The sequence below is a fragment of the Cheilinus undulatus genome, linkage group 3 (genome assembly GCF_018320785.1).
Source record: "Cheilinus undulatus linkage group 3, ASM1832078v1, whole genome shotgun sequence".
Lineage (NCBI taxonomy): Eukaryota > Metazoa > Chordata > Actinopteri > Labriformes > Labridae > Cheilinus > Cheilinus undulatus.
Window position 1 is genome coordinate 51,509,385 of NC_054867.1, and position 20,100 is coordinate 51,529,484.

A 20,100-nucleotide genomic window follows, 5' to 3' on the forward strand; every position below is an offset into this window, starting at 1 on the left:
GAAAACGTGGTCTCCCAATGCTGTCTGAGTATTTTTGCATGCTTTCCTGAACTTTAGGTGCTCCGTGCAGTGCTCCCTAATCTTTCCCATCATGCACTTCAAAGCAGTGAAGTCAGATATGAAGACACATGCGTGATGAAGGGGGTTGTGTTGGTAATAAACAGATCGGGGCTGGTTCGGAACTGATAAAACCTTTATTTCACTTTAAATTGTCTTTTACATTTTGTCCTGTTTATAACATGTAGGGTGAAACTAGAGTTGGATTTTTTTTTAAAAGACATACACAAATCTAGTATTACGTCAATAACCAGGGTGGGGCGGGGGGGAGGGTGGGGGGGTGTCAAAGGGGTGTTTTTTTTTTTTTTTGTCATTTTTTTGTTTTTATCGGTGTCCTTAAGCTAAGTCTAAATTTTCACAACCACGTGCGCGCTAAGCAATAAAACCGTCACAGAAGCAAACTTGTTTTTTTGTTGGTTTTTGGGTTATTTTTTTGTCTTTTTATTTTTAAGCAGAATACTGGTCAGTAAAAACAAAATGATTTGAGATACCAGATATACAGACAGGCTCGGTGCCACATTCACTACTGCATGGGATCATTTTTTCCTTAGAAAGCGAAGAAGAACTGCCTTGTTTTTTTCCTTTTTTTTTTTGATCAGCTAACAAGAAAAAGAGCGGCAGGGAGGATTTTTTTTTCAAACCTTTTTAGCTTCAGTGCATGAAAACATTTGTCCCCAGCAAAAGAAAATAAACATTGAGACACGTGACTTTTCTACACCTACAGAGTGGAATGTCGAGATGGTTCATGACAAGGTTATTGTGACACTGAGAGGAGGAAAGAGGGAGAAGATTTATCGACTAGGTCTACTTTTTAACAAACAGAAGGTCTCGTCTGCTCGGCTAATACTTCTGAAGCATGGGGCTAAAGTCTCAGCCACTCTGGGACTACAAAGACGTATCTTGATTTCGACAGAGCGTCGTCATTAGAACAAGAGAAACAGCCCGATTGTTGCTGTTGAAACTTCTTTGAATATCTGATCCCAAACAAGCTGGAAGTGCTCTCCTTACCACTGGTCGAGTGTTGAGTCTTTTCTAAATGGTCCTGAGGGTCAACTCAAAGTGTGCGTCTTTTATTAAACTCGCCGTGAACCCATTCAAAGGTCCGTTCTTCCAGACAGATGATTGGCTGCTGGGAGATTAGGCTCCTTTAACGCACATGCCTTTGCATTTAAAACACTTAAAACCCATGCTTCCTTGTTTTTAAACTCCAAAAGCAGCCAGCTAGAGTACAGACTTCTGTTGGTCCGATGCAGTTATAACAGCTTTGGTCACCAAATCATCTAAATCATCTTTTAGCATGTTTTACTTTGAGGATCTTCTTCTGAAAATGTATTAAAAAACTCACATTTTTACACCAAGAACCAAAATTTGGGCCAACTATAAAAACCCAAAGTTAACTTACTTGCCTCTTTCCCTTAGTTTTGCACCACTATGAACAGTTAAAAGCTCGATAAAAGACCTTTTATAGATTGGATTAGTTAGATGTATCTTTTCACATGACTTTAATTTCATAAAACAATCCAGTCCCAGGAAAAAAGACCTCCCATTGCTGCTGTATCTGCAATATTTCAACATCAAGGAAGCTGTAAATTCAACCATCCATACACAGTTTACATTTCCTCACACGGTGCATGCTGCAGATTTACTCTGTGATAAAAGAAGGCGTGCTTTTTTTTGTTGGACCGTTGCACAATTCAGCAGTTAGAACTTGTCAAACAAGTAGGCAGGCAGGGGGACAGAGAAAGGGGCAAAAACCGAACAAGGAGATGCAAATTTAACCAAACCTTGTCGAGCCCAGCATCATCTACCAACTTTTTCCAGGTCTTTTAACTGTGAGAGGCAGATTAAGGCCTAAAAATCCAGGGAGTGGTGGATATGATGCCTAATTGGAATTGTACATTTACAAGTGACTGGATTTTTTTCCCTAAAGAGGATAAGAGTCATTTTGACCCCTGGTCTTTGTTTTTTTCCAATAGGAAAAGGAAAATTATCACCAAACCAATTTTTTATGCACCTCTTTAAACCTCAAAAAGCAAATTAAAGCCTAAAAATTTGTTTACAGACGCTCGAATGAGATTTCAATTTTCAGTAAAAATGATGCTGTATTTCTTTGCAAATAAAGAATCAAGGATGCAAATTTTCCAAACTGTGTCCAGTCAAGCATCATTTACAAGCGACTGGATTATTTATTTCTCAGCTGCGTCTTTAACGCCTGCTGCTGTTTTTAATAAGGACGGAGGAATAAGAGGTTGCAAACTTCCCCAAACTTGTTTCCTTATCCAGATCTTTAAACCACAAGAAGCAGAGTAAAGCACATAAATTTGATAATCTTCAGGAAGAAGGAACCCAGGATACAATTTTTCCAAACCGTGTCGAGTCAAGCGTCATCTACCACCTTTTTTCTACGTCTTTAAACTGCAGGAAGCAGAATCAAGCCTAGAGAGTCATACGTTTGAGCTTACATTTGGATAATTTTTAAGAGAAAATCTTTAAGGATGTATACACATGAAACTTTACTGAACCATTGTTAGAGTAATTTCCTTTTTCAAGATCTTTAAAATCACAAGAAACAGGCTCAAAATCAGGTTAGTTGCACTTCAATTTAGTTTTCTGAAAATCGTCTTTGGCTGTTTTTCATTTTAGACGAGGAAGCAGGGAGTTTAAGAGTCTTTGTCTGCAGAGAAGACCCACTCGATGCTTGCAGTAGATCAACACGGGGATAGATATGATTGCATGCATTTCTGTCTGCTCGAAACTCGTCAGTACAAAGAGTTGTAAGGGGAGAGGAAAAAAAAAAATCCAAATCAATGATGTGGTCAATAACGCCAAAACATAAAATCAGCAGCTGACTGTAACGGCTTCAAGGTTTTCTTTGCAAGCGGGTGTTAACGAACAACATCGACAAACCGTTTAGTTTTTTCTCCAAAAGACAGATTTACAGTTAAGCTCTAAAAATGTTTTACAATTTTACAGTTTTCAAAAACCAGGGTGGGGGGAATAAAGACTTTGTTACACACACACACACAAAGAAAAAAAGAGAAAAGCGATCGCAAAGGGGATCGGACATGTCATGGGGGTCAATTTAGGGACAGTGGTGCTGATTGGGATGGTCCGAGGAAGCGGGCAGGTCCCGTTTGATGTGAAAATGTTCCCACAGGTTTCCATGGAATGTTTGATTTTTTTTATATTCCAGATTGGTTTGTGGAAAAATGCGAAATGGAGCCAATAAAAACTCCACGTTGGAAAGTAAAATAAACGTTTTTGCAGGTTAAAAGTTTGATTTTAATTTGTCAGTGTCACAATACAGCCTTGTAGGAGCCCCCTTCTGTATAAACCTCAGCAGAATGGCACTGCTGCTCAAACACACCCTCTCCAAGCTCAAATATGGTCGATGTGGAGGAAAAACTAAGCATCACAGTGTTTGTTGAAAATAAACGGACAGTTTAATAACTTTTTTGTCTTGTTTAAAATGGAATAAAACCAGCCATTTATGCCAGTACACTAAGAAAAGCCAAAACAGAAGGGATGGACAACTAGATAAATGCATTAACTCGCTAAAGACGAGGAAGAAGAGGGGAGGAGGGTGAGAGAACGTACTGAGATGTTAGGAAGGAATGGAGGAGGAAGATTAAATGAGGAAGGTAAAAGTGGGCTCTAAAAGATGCTCATTTATTTCCTGGTTTGGGATAAAACCCTCCCTGCGTGCTAGAAGACTGGCCGGCGGTTTGAGTCCGCCCGGCCGGCTGTGGAGTGCCATGATGACGAGGAGGGTAGGAGGAGGGATGGAGGAGGGCTGACGGGGGTGATGGAGTAGTTTTTCTTTTCTCCCTCCTCCGGTTTTTCATTTTTTATTTCATGTACATCTCTGTTGGTGAAGGTCAGGTACTATTCATGCTGTTGGTTATACAGAAGGGAAGTCGGGAGGCCGGGCTTGAAAAGTGGGACGAGGGAATGAGCGGGCTGTTTTATGTGTACGAAGAGAGGAAGAAGAGAAGAAAGAGGAAGAGAGATAAAAGGAGGAGGAAGAGAGTGGGGATGGGTTAACAGTGAAGTGCGCTCTAGTTCTCCCCGTCACCGGTCTCGCCCTCGTCTCCCTGGTTTTCTGATGTCCAAAGCTGTACAAAGACAAAAGAGAAAGAAAATAACAGCCATTACAATCGATGTCAGAGCAACATTCCTTTATACATGAGCTTTGTCTTCCTGTGACACAGTAGAAATTTAAGCAGCTATTTTAAATTTGATCATAGCCCACCTTTAGTTTTAGTAACATTAGACATTTTTAATCTTGTAAGTTTCATTCTAGTTTTAAAAAAACTACATTTTTCCTGCTTTCATTAGGGAGACATAAGACAGCGGATTGAGCCAGAAACAGGAATGAGAGTGAGGAGAATGACATGCTGTGAAAGAGCCACAGGTCAGACTACGTACCCCACGGTCTAGTTTTAATTGACAAAAGCTTTTTGAAACTGTTTTGACAACACATGCCTTAGGCCTCGTCTACATGGAGCAAAAGTTTGTCGTATCGGTGTTTCATCCACGGCATTTTAGGAGGCTGTAAATGCTACTTTTTGAAACTGGGTCCCAGAGTGAACAAATATGTAAGAGCTTACTGTTTCGTCACCATGTGGACAGCCAACCACATCTTTCTTGAAACGATTAAATCACACATAGCGCAGCCCACTTGAGCCGCATGTGTGTGTCTAACCAAAACAACAACGACGGATTACAGGGTTGTGTTTGTGCTGCAGAAGCTACCAGGTTTATTTTGGCTTTTACAGCAAAATCTGATGGTCCTTTACCACCACTGAGAACAGCATACATCAGATTTTCTTAAATCCATCGCGGAGAACTACCAGGAGAAAGTTTGGGGCAGTTTTCTGTGATCTTCTTCTCTCTTTTGGTGCATTTCAGTGGCAGCGTTACAGTGCCACTTACAGGCGTGGCGATAGCAGCTGCAATATCCAGCATTTTCAGTGGTTCCGTGATTACGCGGACATTTCCTCAAATGATTCGTGTTTACGGAAAACTTTTTCAAAACAAAACGGAAATATATTGTTTTTGTCTCCATATGGACAAGGCCTTTAATCAGTGGTTCCTGGGGTCCAAGTCCCCCTTGGGGGGGGGCCCAAAGATTTCAAGGGGGTGTGGACGCCTGTCTGCTCTGATCTTGACAAAGTAAAATGTACTTGTATTTTTAACAAAGGAAATAAAACATAATTAGAAATACAGTATGAGGGTGTATTAGTGCCACCCTTACAGATTAAAAAAACATAAGAGGATCTGTAAATTTGAGGAAAAAAGTGAAATTAAAACAAAGACATGTTAAGGATTAATTTTGTTGTACTTGTACAATGACAATAAAAATATTCTATTCTGTTCTAATGAAGGCTATTTTCAAGAAAACAAACTCAGAATTTCACAGTTTAGAAATTTGTAAATATATAAGAAAATACTTGAAATTTCCAAGTTTATAAAATCTTAAAGTTTGACATTAGAAACTCAAAATGTCACAATTTAAAACCATAAAAGAACAACATTGTAAAGGCAAGAAATTACAAGAAAATAATATCAACCTTTTGACATTATAATCTCAAAAATTCAAATTTTGGTTCACATACATTTAAGACTGTTTAAGTAAAAAAATGTCTATTTTTCTGTTAAATTAAAGGCTTTCTAAACTTGAGAATTTAGATTTTTCTTGAAAATTAACACATAATCTTTATTATTATCCTAACTTTTTAAAGAGCGGTCCTAATAAGGCAAAATAATAATGGATAGTTTATAAATAGATCCTTTTCAAGAGCAAGAATATGTAGGTCTGGTGTGTTGGAATTTTGTCAATGAAAACAGTTAAAATTGATGTGTACTTTTTCCAAGCAGGTCCTGTGGCTTTAGCTTTTCTAAGATATGAGGGGGGGCCTTGAGGAACAAAGGTTGTATGTAGATTATTTTTACATTTGACAGAACAGAAAAGTACCAAAGAAACAGATAAACTAGTCAAATTATCAACCCAAAGCTCCTCATCAACCTGAGTCCTTATCAATACTGTTATTGTTACTTCTTTGCAGCTTGGTGGAACAAACAATGAGCCGTCTTTACCTGAAGTGGTTTCAGCGAACTAGAGCTTGAGCTTTTAGTCTAAAATGTCATGATTCCATCTGTTAGATCTATTTTATACTGCTGAACAAGCAAACACAGCTCTCATCCTGTCGATATTCAACATTCTCATCAAAAACTGAATTCTTTTTTTCTTGATGTAATGTGTGATTGTGGACCACTAAAAAAAAGGATATTTGTGCTCCAGCATTGCCTGGATAATTTCCCAGCTTCATTTCTTCAATCATCTTTGTTTAGTTTTCAGACTAAAGATTAAAATCCAACCACACTGCTCTGATTCAGCTCCTCTCTTTTAAAAAAAAGTCACCTTTACTCTTAACTCTTCTCCATCCTCTCTCTCTCTCTCTTGTTTTTTCATTCATGTCCCAGTTTTGAAACAGAGAAAAGAGGATGGGTGTGTTTGCCTTAAAGAGGAGGCACGGTCGCTGAATATGTGGGACAAGTATGAGAGAAATTTCAAGATGGTGCTGGTGATATTTATTCAGTTTTACTCTTAGATTTCATCTTCCCTCTCCAACCATGTGCAGGATTGTTTTTGTTTTGCATAGCTCTGGTCTCTTACACCATGTGTTTCACAGGCATATTTTTTCTCTATTAGTTCTCCTTTTGGGCCCTGAGCTCCACTGTGCTTAAGTCAGAAAATACAACTGGAGAAAGACCTGCTTGAATTTTACAGAACCCTTAAATTCGAAAACATTTATAGATAACTGTTTGGATTGTGTGTTTATACTTACAGTCAGGTTGTCCCTTAGTAGCTGCATGATCAGCGTGCTGTCTTTGTACGAGTCCTCGTTCAAAGTGTCGAGCTCGGCGATGGCCTCATCAAAAGCCTGTGAAGAAGGAGAGATTAATAGATCCACATCCTTGTAGATATTTTTTACCACATAGATTAAAGTGGGGTACACACAAGGATTTTCTAAATCTTAAGAGTTTTTTTTTTAATCTGTTAGAGATCCCACTCATGAAGATAAAAAATCAGGCATTGAACAGTTTTGATTGTACTGTGTGTGGTGTGCTCCGATAATCTCAACACAGCACACCACACACATCATGATTCTGTCCCACCACCGATCTAGAATCTCGTCCTCCAAGCCAGAAATCTTGTGTGACCACACGTGATCTAACAAAAACGAAGAAGAAGAAACATAGCAACAACCGGAGAACACAACACGCAACATGGAAGAGGACATCCAAGAAGAAGGAATGGCGGTGTTCTTGGGACCATTTTTAACAGAAAACCTGAACTAAAAAAAAAGAAGACTGTGGAGAAAATGCTGGAGACAGCGCGAACACGGACTTTATAGTCTACTGGGCGAGCTAGAGGTGAGTTGTTGTCAAATGAAGCTAATGGCTGGTGTTATTAGCCCAGTAACACAGGAACAGAAGTCCACCGAACTCTATGATGCTTCAGCAGGTCAGCCATGTTTGTTTTTATTTACGCCTGCTTCCTTGTCCCTCAGTCAGCTCGCTTCTTGATTGGCTACATTCTGTTCCACATCACAATTCACGGAGTCATGACTCAGGAGTCGTCCACACACATTAAGGTTTTTGGTCGTAAATATTGAACAAGTCTAATATTTACGATTGTCGGCCCCGACTGTTTTCGGAGCCGATTATCAGGACAAACTCACTCTTAAAACACCTCAGACCAAAGGATAATCTTATAGGATAATCTTAAAAGACATAAGATAATCAGGCGTTTGTCGTCCTTGGATGGGAAGGGGGAAAATCGGGACAAAAAAAGCCCAATTGTCTTTATGTGTGTACCCCACTTAAGTCTCTAGGACTCCAGGTTCTTTAAATGAGCTTTGGTCCAGAGAAGACAGCAGTGTCTCTGGATCCTGTTCACATATGGCTTCTTCTCTCCATGATCCAGCTTTAACTGTCATTTCTGGACGGCATGGCCAACTGTGTTGACAGACAATGATTTCTGGACGTGTTCCTGAGCCCATACTGTTATTTCAGTACAGAATCATGCTTGTTTTTAATGTAGTGACCCTGAAGGCTCCAAGATCACCAGCATCCAATACAGACCTTCGGCCTTGTCTCTTGCTCACAGAGTTTCTACAGATTCTCTGAATCTTCTGATGATATTACAGACTTTAGATGGTGGGATATTCAAAGTCTTGCCAATTGACATTGACAAATCTTTTTTTCTGAAGTTGATTCACAATCTTTGGATGTAGTTTTCACAGATTAGGGAACCTCTGTCCATCTTTACTTTTGAGAGACTCTGCCTTGGCCTGTTTTCCATTAGTACCTTGGCCTGTTTTCCATTAGTACCACCTTCTTGTACCCCAATTGTACCCCTGTCCCTACTTTTTTAGGATGTGTTGCTGCCATTAAATTCAAAATGAGCTAATATTGAAATGGTAAAATATGTTTTTAACGTTCTACTGTGACTAAAATATGGGTTTATGAGACTTATCAATCATTGCATTCTGTTTTAATATTTTACTCAGTGCCCCAGCTTTTTTGGAAATGTGTACTCTCATGTTTTAGTTATGATACATGTGATCACTTCATAAAAAGGCTTATGTGTTTTCTGTTTTGACTGATTACTGAAAACTTCCCTTTTTGAAAACAATCCATTTGTCTTAATCTGCAAACTGTAAGATGGCTTTTATTTACATTTTACATAGCGCCCCAACTTTTTTGGAATTGGCTTTGTACTAACACAACCTGGTGAGTCTCTGCTGTAAGAATCATCATTCACTATTAAATGTGGGTACAAAAACAAAGTGCAGTAGAAAAAGCAGTATTTTGTTTACAGTCTTCTTTCCAGGGGACATGTAGCCCCGCCCCTCTTCCCTCTAGAGTCATTATATCGATCGTGATGATTGGTCAGACACCAGCCTGTAGTCTGTCCTGTCTGTTGTCAAGTCATAGCACAAAAGTATGGCTCTCCAATCTCCTATGGCCTCGCATAGACTGTGAAGTCTGACCTCTGCATTCACGCTCACCATCTCACAGGAACCCAACATTTAAAAGAGGAGCTCTGATTCTGAGTCGGCTAAACAGGTAACAGAGAGACTCACCTGCTTGGCCAGAGAGCAGGCCTGCTCGGGTGAGTTGAGGATTTCGTAATAGAAGACGGAGAAGTTAAGAGCCAGGCCCAGCCGGATGGGGTGTGTGGGCTGCATGTCCTTCTTGCTGATATCGAAGGCTTGCTGGTAGGCCTGCTGAGAGTTTTCCACTGTTTCTGTGCAACGGAAAACAACAGCACCATGTCACTTTATGTCTCTAACAAAGTGTGATCTTGAACATTCAGCTCTGTGACACATTCTACATCAACACAGACATACTTTACTGGACGAGCTAGATCACTGTGACCTGAAGAGAGAGAATGGTTCTTGTTTTAACAAATAAGACTCAGGATGTCTCCAAAAACATGCTGGAATTCCATAGTTATTTCATATAGCATACAGATCAAATGGAACATTTTAAAGTAGATAATAAGGGCTATATTATAGACTACTATGAGGTTAAAGTTGGAAATATATGCTCCTGATTTCTGCAGTATTTTTGAATAAGTAGTGAATGATTTAAGTATTTTACCAGCTGACAATAATTTGTATTCTCTCAATAGCATAAACTAATGAAACTGTACAACCATTCAACATCTTAGTACTTGAAGTAAACTTTAAATGCTTTTTACTTTTACCTGAGTAGATCCATTGACCAGTACTTTCACTAAAGTACGTTTTAATCGGAGTAACTGTACTTTTACTTGGGTACAATAGTCTTTTACTTTGTCCACCTCTTCTTACAACCTTGAAAGTAGAGCTGAACGATTTGCAAAAATAATCTAATTGCGATTTTTACCTCCAATATTGTGATTAAATATGCAATTATTTTTAGGTTCCTCATCTTATATATTTTTTAAGAAATACAAGCAATAAATCATTCTAAATCATAATGTACAGTACCAAAATTAGATATAACATACTAGGGAAAAACAATTTATAACAAATATCTAATTGCAATTATTTTGGCTCATATTGCAAATTTGTTATCAATTGCTATACTAAAGGATAATCATTTTTATGGCAATTTCATTTTAAATGAGAAAAGCATATACATTAGTATAGCAGGAATTTTTATTCTAGAAAAACATGAATGTTTGCATTATGTGCATAAAATCTCTGCTGCAAGAAAAGTATTACATATATTTTAAATTCAATATGAACTGTTATACTGAAGAAAACGACCATTTTAAGTTTCAATCGCAAAACATAGGCAAAGTAAAGGAAAGTAGGATTTTTTTAAACTATTCTAAAAAAATGTACACTTGGATGCTTGCCTGATGTGTACAGCATAACATCTCTGCTGCAAAAAGGTTTATTAAACAGGTATTCTGACACACATTTCAGTTTAGAGCAATACTGTACCTCCTGGCAAAGCTTCACCTCCTCCACCCCAGCTGCCTCCTTTATAGCTTAAAGCTTGTTACTCCCTCCTATTCAGATTAATGCTACTATGGATTAATTGCTTCTGAATAATTTCATTGTTTTCAGTATATTATCATAAATGCAAAAAGTCAGAGCATGCTGCATGACTAACCCAGGGAGCATCTCTAGAGCAGAGCTTTCTCCACCAAGTTAAACTGAAACTGTAGATCCATTTTGCAGTTAGAGGCTGAGATGCTCACCCTTCTTCGAGTCCCCACTGGCGACCTCTGACAGGTATCTGAAGTAGTCTCCTTTCATTTTGAGGTAGAACACCTTGCTCTCCGCCTGAGATGCATTGCAAATGAGGAATTTATCGAGCAGGCTCTGAAAAAGAAAACAAAAGAAATCTGGATTTACACATCGATTGTTATTTAGTCAAATAGATGGGTATTTTATTCAAACAGGAGAGAGCAAAGTGACAAGAGATTTTAACTAACCTAGTAACAACTAACCAGCTTGTCAAAGGGTCAGTTAATAAAAAATATGCTTAATGCTGGAGAAGAAAACATAATTTCCCTCCCCATCAGTCTAAACAGTGAGTTGTATCGTCATGGCTCAGATATTTGCAGTAACCCCCTTTAATACAGCTCTAAGGCGAGTGTTTCTCCACCCGTCCTCTCCTCCCTTCATTCCTTCAGCACCACATCACTGCACAAGCTCACAGTTTGACCTTGAAGATATTATTAGCCGTCTGCTCAGGCGCTAAAAATCTAAAGTCTGCTTTGACCTTGAGCGTTGTCTGCTTTAACCCAGTCAGGACCTGGAAATGTGAAGAATGCTCCTATAGCTGATGACGTCTATGGTCCAGGATTGGCTTAACACTAGGAACACCACTCTTGTAGTCCGTTTCCTAGACTCATCTGCGTGGTGGCTCTTGGTCCACCAACTCCAGCCTCAGTCCAGTCCTTGTGAAGCTCCCCTCAGTTCATGAATCTGCTTTGTTTGACAATCCTCTGAAGGCTGAGCTCATCCCTGTTGGTTGTGCTCCTTTTCTTATCACACTTTTCCCTTCAGTCAGCTTTCATGAGTCTGCTTTAATACAGACTCTGGGAACAGCCTGGCCTTTTCAGCAGTGACCTTCTGTGGCTTACCCTCCACATGGAGGGTGTCAATGATTGTCCTCTGGACAGTAGTCTGGGCAGCAGTCTTCTCAGTGATTGTGGCTGAGTGAATTGAACCAGAGAGACAATGAAGGCTCAACTTAATGCAAACTGAACTTTTTCACACTAGTCTAATATTCTGAGCGTGGATTTTTGATTGTTATGAGCGGTAAGCCATAATTATCAAACAAAGGAAGTCTTTATTTGAGATAAGTTTAACTCTTTGAAGTAAATCACAGGAATTGGATGAACTTTTACATGACGTTCTTATTTTCTGAGATGCACCTGTATACATGAGAGATAAGGCAAACTTGTCTCATCATGCAGGGTCCCTTCTAAGCAGCAGTGGTGCTAGTTGAGTAGTCTGTTTCTATCCCTTTACTCCATATGGAAATGTCTACTGGGGGGCAGAGGACAGACCTGTAAACGTAGCAAGCTTGGGACATGGAGCTGATGTGAGAGAATAACTGTGGTCCATCACAAGTAATGCCAGCCTTAGACTAGAGCACTTTGCTAAAACTTTTAAAAGACTCTAAAAAGACTGACGACAACTGAGATCCTCTCTCATCTAAAGACAATTTGTCAGCAAGCCGCTGAGTTTTTAGTCTCAGACTGAGATTATGCAAAGACTGCAGGTCACTAACTACAAGACTACAATCAATTCCTTTTGATATTATTTCCAATCATGCATCTGGTGGAAAATGAAACAATTTTGGGGCAGAGGACAAGAAATAGAAGGAGATGGAGATTGTATAAATTAAAATCTCTCATAATAATCTGATGTTTTTAAATCTTTTACATTGCTTAGAAATGAAAAGAAAGTTAAAAACAGAAGCGACTTTGCATGTTACTGCAACAACCGAGGAACTATCCTGGAAACACTTCAGAATAAAAGTACCGTATGAAAATGCGAAAAGTTTCACCATGAAAAAGAGCTGATTGGGTTTTTACTTTGAAAATCCCAATGAGGTTTACCGTTCCTGTCATTTCAATCTCTTGAGTTCTGAGAAGACATTCAGCGGCTCCAGACTGATCCACACTCATGTGCACGTTTTGAAAAATGAAGTGAAATGTGCTTATGCACGGCACCGGCTCCCATTACTTTTGGATGGCAGTCGCGTTACTGAGAAACACAATTTGCATACGACCAGAGTTAAGACTTGCAACAGTATCAAACATGTTTGATATTATCGTAGTGCCAAGACTGAAGAAAGACCGCCTTAAAACTGCTAAATCAAGTCTTATGACCACCTCACACCTAATGACTGAGACAATGAGGGCGGCTGCAACTTTAGCGAGACTCCTGTGATTTTACTTCGACTTTGGAATTTTGTCTGTGACTTTGAAATCAGAGGAAAAGTGGTTAGGTGTAAGGCTGCCTTGAGACTTGCAGTAGCAGTTCCTGCTTCCCTCTGTAGCTCTTTTTGACATAACATCCAGTATTTTCACAACAGCTTCATCTAAGAACTGAAAATGCTGGTTTACTGTTTAGTACTTACACATTTAGTATAGCAGTTTGTATTGCACAGGTGGTGAAACTGCAAATAAAAGTAACACTAGTGGGGCAGAGCAGCATATCTCTACTCTTCATCTTTAGTTATTTTGCTTGACAGCTCTCCAAGAGCAAAAGTTACACCTTAAGTTCATTTACATCCGTAATCTGTGTTTCACCAGTTTAAGAATCCTGAGGAGTTTTATTTAAAATAGGAAGAGGTTGTTTTTGCCAATTAAGAGTCTGATTACTGCAAAAAAGAAATCCAAATCAGCACCTGATAAAAGATTGGTTTCATTAAGGAGCCACACTCTGCAAATTCCCTTACTCCAAAACTTTAGAGCGCAAAATCTGCTTTCAGGTGCTGAGCTATGGGGACTGCAAGCAAATCAAATCTGAGCCCATGTCCTAAAGTAAATAAAGATCAGATGATTAAAACCCTCCTTCATCTCTTTCAAATACATTTTCTAAGATTATTTTCTAGGCATTTTGTCTTTTTTTAATAAAACATCTCAAAAGAGACAGGAAACCTGGGGAGAAAGAGAATGGGGGGAGATTTGCAGATTTGAGATTTATGCATTTTTGCATAGTCATTCTTATCCAAACGTTTTAATCACGTAACATATCAAGAAGGTGTTACAACAGTCATACCCAGTGGTGTGTAACTAAACTGGACTTCCTGGATCACATTTCCTCCCCTCATTCTTGCACCCGTAGCAAAACACCCTCACAAAGCCACCAGGCATTTTTTTCAATGCATCGCTTGTTATTGACTGGGCAGAGTAATCATTTTTAAAACCTCCATGTTTTTAAGGTTTCCACAAACAGGAAGTCCTTTTCTTCACCTCTGCACGCTCTGAAACCAAACATTACTAGCCTGATCTTCCCAGTCAAGCATCTTTCTGGCTCAGCAGCAGATCAGTAAAAATAAAAACCTAAGCTGAGCTAGTCCAGCAAGCAGCAGGATAATAAACTGCGAAGAAAATTAAATCTTTGTTTGACCACTCTACAACTCTGCTGCTGCTGGAAACGTATTTGTGTTGCAGCAACACCATAAGAGTGTCATTCTCTCCTCAGTCAGGAGGAATCGGCTGCCAGCCTGCTTTCTTTTTCCTCCACTGCTCTCTCTCATTCTACCTTCTGTCCTTCTCCTCATCCCTCTTCTCTCAACACCTCCTCCCTCCATCCCTCTCCGTACCAGCACGTCATTGCAGATTTCTTGGAGTTCACTCTCGATCTTCACGCGGTAGTCGCGGGCCATCTGCTGTTTCTTCTCGTTGCCCTCCGTCTTCTGCTCGATGCTGGAGATGACGCGCCAGGATGAACGGCGAGCCCCCACCTAATGGGAAAACAGCACCATCATCAACCAAAGAAACAGACACCATCTTATATTCATTGCTGGATCAACACGGCTAAACTAACAGATCAGTTTCATCGATGCAAGAAAGATGAAAAAGATTATTAGAGGCTGCTTTTGAAATTATGTCACTGCTGCCAAGTGCTCACTCATGGTGGAGAAATGTTCAGTCTCTCTAAATGATTAAACCATAAAATCAGACCGGCTGGAATTATGGAAAGTACTGTTAACGGGAGGCTAACACTGAAATGAAATGCAAAAATTTCAAGAATTACCTCAGACTAAAGTGTGTAAGAAATGACTGCATGTCACTTTACGTGTGACTGCAGACAATCAACTAAGGTTGGTTATGTCTGCACTGATTTTTGTCTAATTATAGATGATGTTTACACTTCTCTGGTATTTTAAGCCCTGAAAACAGAGACTTTCAGAAACGCTACAACCCTAAATCAAGCTTGTGTTGAAAAATGTGAACTTCTTCAAACAATGTAAGGCCATCTCACACATGCAGCAGGTCAGTATTCTTTTGTATTCAACTTAGCAAGGTTAAGTAAGTTGAGTGTAGCAAGTCCAAACATGACCAGCTAACGCACTGGTGGTTGCTACCAAAATAAAAGCTTTGTTATGCAGAGCCAGTGGGATGTATTTACAGGACATTAGAGCCGAAACACAACCCTCAGACATTGTTATGCTTTCTCAGTTCTCAATTCAGTGTTCGTATGTACTTAAATTAAAATTTAAATCAAACAATTACATTTTTTTATTTTTGTTTTCAGTCATTTTTAGATTTTACATATCATACATCGGGTCGTGCCCTGTGACATCAGCTCTGACATGCACAAGCACACGGGGAGGAGGGAAAAAGCAACGAGGGAAGTGGCGGAGTCACGTTTGTTTTTTGCCTGTAAACGTCACTCAAATGCCATCAACTGTTTTAAAAGATGCTAAAAGTTACGTTTAGTGTAACAAATTAAAAGAAAGTTCACCTCTGTCCCTCTCAGCCCACACCTGAAGCTTTAAAGTAATCAATGAGGCCATGCCATTAATGAACCGTACATCAATGAGCACCTGGGTGAAGGGCTGATGATAGCGGGAATACACTCACTGGAGAAGGGCCTTGCATAGGCTAATACAGGGGTTCCCAAAGTTGTCAGCCCATGACCCCCAAAATAACAGCAGCAGAGATTGGGGACCCTCATAAGTGCATGATTTTGCACAAAGCACCATGTATAAAACTTGCATTTTAGGTAGTTTTTGTAACTTTTACTTAAATTTAAGCACAAGTATCACTTGGTAACTAACTTTTTTATTTCAAATTGAACTCTGTAACAATATATTTTTAGAAAATAATGTATGATTATAAATCATATTAAATTTGTCTTTGTTTTATAGAAAGCAATGTGCGACCCCCCTTCACTGTCTTGCGACTGCCTGGGGATCCCCACCCCTACTTTGGGAACTACAGGGCTAACTAAGTGTCTGCTTCAAGAGTAATGCTGATGTATCTGCAACGGCAGAAGCATTGCCTGTACAGGCAGGGGGAAACCGACTGTGTGCATGCACACTGCTCATTTCTCTGACTACTGTTGAATGATGACATCAGTCATAAAACAGCAAATCCGTGCCTTTAGTTTGCATTAAGCTACATAGAAGAGGCATTATGACATGTTTGGGGTAATAAGGCCTGGGAAATATTGCCTAATTAACATATCCCATTTTTTTTGGCCTTTTACAGTAACGGTATTAGAATGTGGCATTACAAAATAAGGCTGTTGGAACAAATTTTGTTGTTTGAAAAAATTCAAATACATATTACTCATTAATATTTGAATAAATATTTTTGCTGTTTACAATTGTTCTCAAGCCTCTCCTTTCACTCTTAAGCCTCTACTTTACCCATATATAGGTGAAGGATTCAAATGTTCCGTCACATGGCAAGGTAGATGATGAACAATAAAGTTTTCACACCAAAACACAGAGGCACCAATGGCCACCATTGGGGATGTTTATCACCAAGGTGGTTTACACGCTGGTGGTAATTTGGCAAGTGAGGCTTCGCTACATCAAGAGATGCTGATGTGCGAGAGTAAAACCGCGCTGCCCACCAACAGTAACCTGCTGTCGTGGTGGAAAATGTTCCGGTCCAGGTACCCTCTCCTGTCCCGGCAGGCACGCCGTTACCTGTGCATCCCGGGCACCTCCGCCAAGGCGGAGAGGGTTTTCTCCACGGCTAGGACTAAAGTGAACAAAAACGCCCTGCTCTGGACTCAGAAAACGTGCATCGCCTTGTGTGGTGTGTTACGCTCTTGTTTCCTTTCACAATAAAAGCATCTCAGAAACATGACTACAGATTGTTTTTTTTTGTGAAGAACTTACAAAACAAGCATGGCTATCACAGATTTAGCTTAGCTTTGGCTGGTGTACTGGTATAGTTTTTGCTCAAGAAAGTCAGAAGTTAGAACACCTTTAAGCTGCTGTTTAAGCTGTTATGAGATGAATAGCTGCAAACTGAGATCAGCAAAAGCAGATTATATTAAAGCAACAGACTGCTTGACAGACAGCCAGCACACTCGCTATGCTGTGGTTATTAAAGTGAACAAACTTGGAGAGGAAAGAACACATATTTTACCCATTTAGCTTGCTGAATTTCAAAGGCACAAGTGCAAAAATTTTATTTTGTTGCAGAAATTCTACTTGGGACTGTACAGATACCAGTTTCCCACCCACCAGTAACCTAAATGACATTACAGATCTTGCAATGTGACTATTAAGCATGTGCACATCACCATCATGGCTATAAACCGTTCACCTGGACAAAGTGTAGCACACAGTAAATGAACATAAAATACAAGACCATATTTGTACTACAGGACAAATATGAAATACGAAGACATTTTTTTGTCACAAGTCTGATCGTAACAAAAATGTCTGAAAATAAAACATGAAACTGACAGAGATCAGTCACAGGGACAGATAACTTTAACCCCTTTACTTCCTACCAGCCTTTTCTGGGTTTTAGGCCAAGATTTAGAGAAGAGGACTAAGGCTTGATTTTTGTGTGCCTGTATACACCAGTGTTAATTTTGGCTGCCATTTTTAGATTTAGTCTTAGTTTTATTCTTTAGACAAATATAGTTTTAGTCACATGTCAGTCCTGTTCACCCTTCATATTTTTATTCTTGTTTTAGCTGATAAAAAGTCCTGACATTTTAGTCTTTACTTTTAGTCACATCTTATTTTCTCTTTAAAAAATAGCTAAATTGTTAAAACTAAATAAACCCTCATTTTGTACAATCACAGCCTACATGTAATAGTCTGAAATAAACTAATGAAAATACTACCATATATTGAATAACAAACTTTTCTGATTGGAATGATTGATTTTTATTCATAATGGTACTCTTATTAATGCACCTTAATTATCAAACTTTTTATTGATAATATTAGTAATATTCATAGGAATATTGGTGCATTTGGGGTGGAAAAAAGAGACAATATGTTTTTAACTGAACTCAAACTTTAAATCTATTTAATATTACGAATTAAACAAACATTTGTCCTTTAAAAGACCACATTCAGATTTCTCACTAAAACTAAATCTCCATTTTCTCCATGTGGCTTTAAACGCATCATAATAAGGGAACTTCAACCTCCTTGAATTTTCAGAAGACTAACTGTCTTTAAATACATCATAATACAACAGTATGTCGCCTCCTTTGGTGAGCTAATTAGTGTTTGTCTTGCTGATTTTAACGCGGATTTCAACTTTGGATTAGTATTTTTAACTTACGGGACCTAGTACAAGGTTTTGGACATTTTTATCACTGCAACTCTGACGAAGACTGAGGAGGATTACTATACAACAGCAACAGAAGCAATTATTAGGAGTCTGTGCTGCTAAACAGCTGATGGAGGTTTTCAACAATTCTAAGGTAGGCTGGCTGCATTTTAGTTTAATGTCTTGTAAAGACTACCACTAGAATACAAAGAAGAGCTACAGGCTTATTTACCTAGCAGCTCCTCTCTCTAGCTACTTTCACACTGCCTCTCTTTTCCGTGTCTGTTACTCCTTTGTTCCGCAACGGCGTTCTGTATGAAAGCGACTGTTCCACAATGGGGGGTCGATCTCGCCCCACCTCTGATCCAAATCAAGAGGTAGTATCAGAGCCATAACAGAGTTTTCCGCAACGAGTGTGGAAGGACGTCACAGCATTCCGCAACGGCGAGTGTGCGCTGCTGTCTCCATAAACGGGAGATTTAAAAACCAGCACGGTTTAATTGAGTGGCATTTCATTGGACAAAACAAAAGCGGGATAAAACAAAGAATAATTTGGATTAACTGGAGAGACTGTGAGGTTAGAGAGCTGATCACCTTCTGTACAGGAGAGGAGAGAGCTGACACATCTCTGCTCACTGCAGCGTCTGAAAAGTTCCACGATGTGTTAAAGTAAGCTCCGACTCTGAAGTTTCCGACCTCCGACGTAAATGTGCGCTGTGACACTGCTTAAAGGGATACTTCAACATTTTGGCAAATTCGCCCATCGCCATAGTTCCTATAGTCTTAGTAATAGGTTCGTTACCTTTAGTTGTCGGTGCAAGCTGTTTCTAGATCGGTGCTGTCGAGTTCGGACCTGCTGTGCCAACTCAGTGTAAGCAGACAGTATTCCGGCTTTCCCTCATCAAACTCATCAAATACACAATCCAACACCTCCAAAACGCTCTCGTGGACAAGTTGTGACCTGCACATTCACCACGCTATGAAATGATCATGGAACATTACGAGACGGAGGTGTTTTAAAGCTAAATGCAAAGCCGGAGCTACACTCTAGACATGGCTGCTGCACTGTGTCACTCCGCCCAGTGGTCTACTCAAGAAATAGTTCAGAGTATTTGCTTCATGTGTCCTAATGTTACATAATTATACGTTATTATTTCATAGCGTGGTGAATGTGCAGGTCACAGCGTGTCCACGAGAGCACTTTGGAGTTGTTGGATTGTGTATTTGATGAGTTTGATGAGGGAAAGCTGGAATACCGTCTGCTTACACTGAGTTGGCACAGCAGGTCCGAACTCGACAGCACCGATCTAGAAACAGCTTGCACCGACAACTAAAGGTAACGAACCTATTACTAAGACTATAGGAACTATGGCAATGGGCGAATTTGCTTAAATGTTGAAGTACCCCTTTTAAGTCGGACCTCCAACTCAGAAACATGGAGGAAAAAAAGTCTATTGGATCTAATTGATCAAAACGAATGTTCATGTTATTTTCCCCGTATTTCATTTAGAAAATACAAAGTTTTGATCTGAGAAATCCAAAGTTTCAAGTTTTATTGAAAGCAGCAGCTCGGGCAGCGGCTGCCATCTGATTACGGGACGCCGGTGTGTGTGTGTAAGCTCAGGCGTCCACGGCTCTGTTATACCTTTGTGTGAAGTGCTCATTGCGGAACAGAGATGGGCATTCCTTTTCACCTTTATTATGGAATCTCTGTGTAAAAATGGCTTCTGTCACACTGCTTCACACAC

General features: G+C 39.5%; 1 protein-coding gene across 1 annotated transcript in view; it reads right to left on the reverse strand.

Moving 5' to 3' along the window:
• Positions 1-175: 175 nt before the first annotated feature.
• Positions 176-20,100, reverse strand: part of ywhaba (tyrosine 3-monooxygenase/tryptophan 5-monooxygenase activation protein, beta polypeptide a) — a 36,954-nt gene continuing 17,029 nt past the window's right edge. The window contains exons 3-7 of the mRNA XM_041782688.1: positions 14,416-14,556; positions 10,826-10,949; positions 9,213-9,376; positions 6,909-7,004; positions 176-4,172 (exon numbers count right to left, since the gene is read on the reverse strand). Coding sequence (XP_041638622.1) covers positions 4,116-4,172; positions 6,909-7,004; positions 9,213-9,376; positions 10,826-10,949; positions 14,416-14,556 — 582 coding nt within the window. The 3' untranslated portion in view covers positions 176-4,115. The remainder of the gene's footprint in view (positions 4,173-6,908; positions 7,005-9,212; positions 9,377-10,825; positions 10,950-14,415; positions 14,557-20,100) is intronic.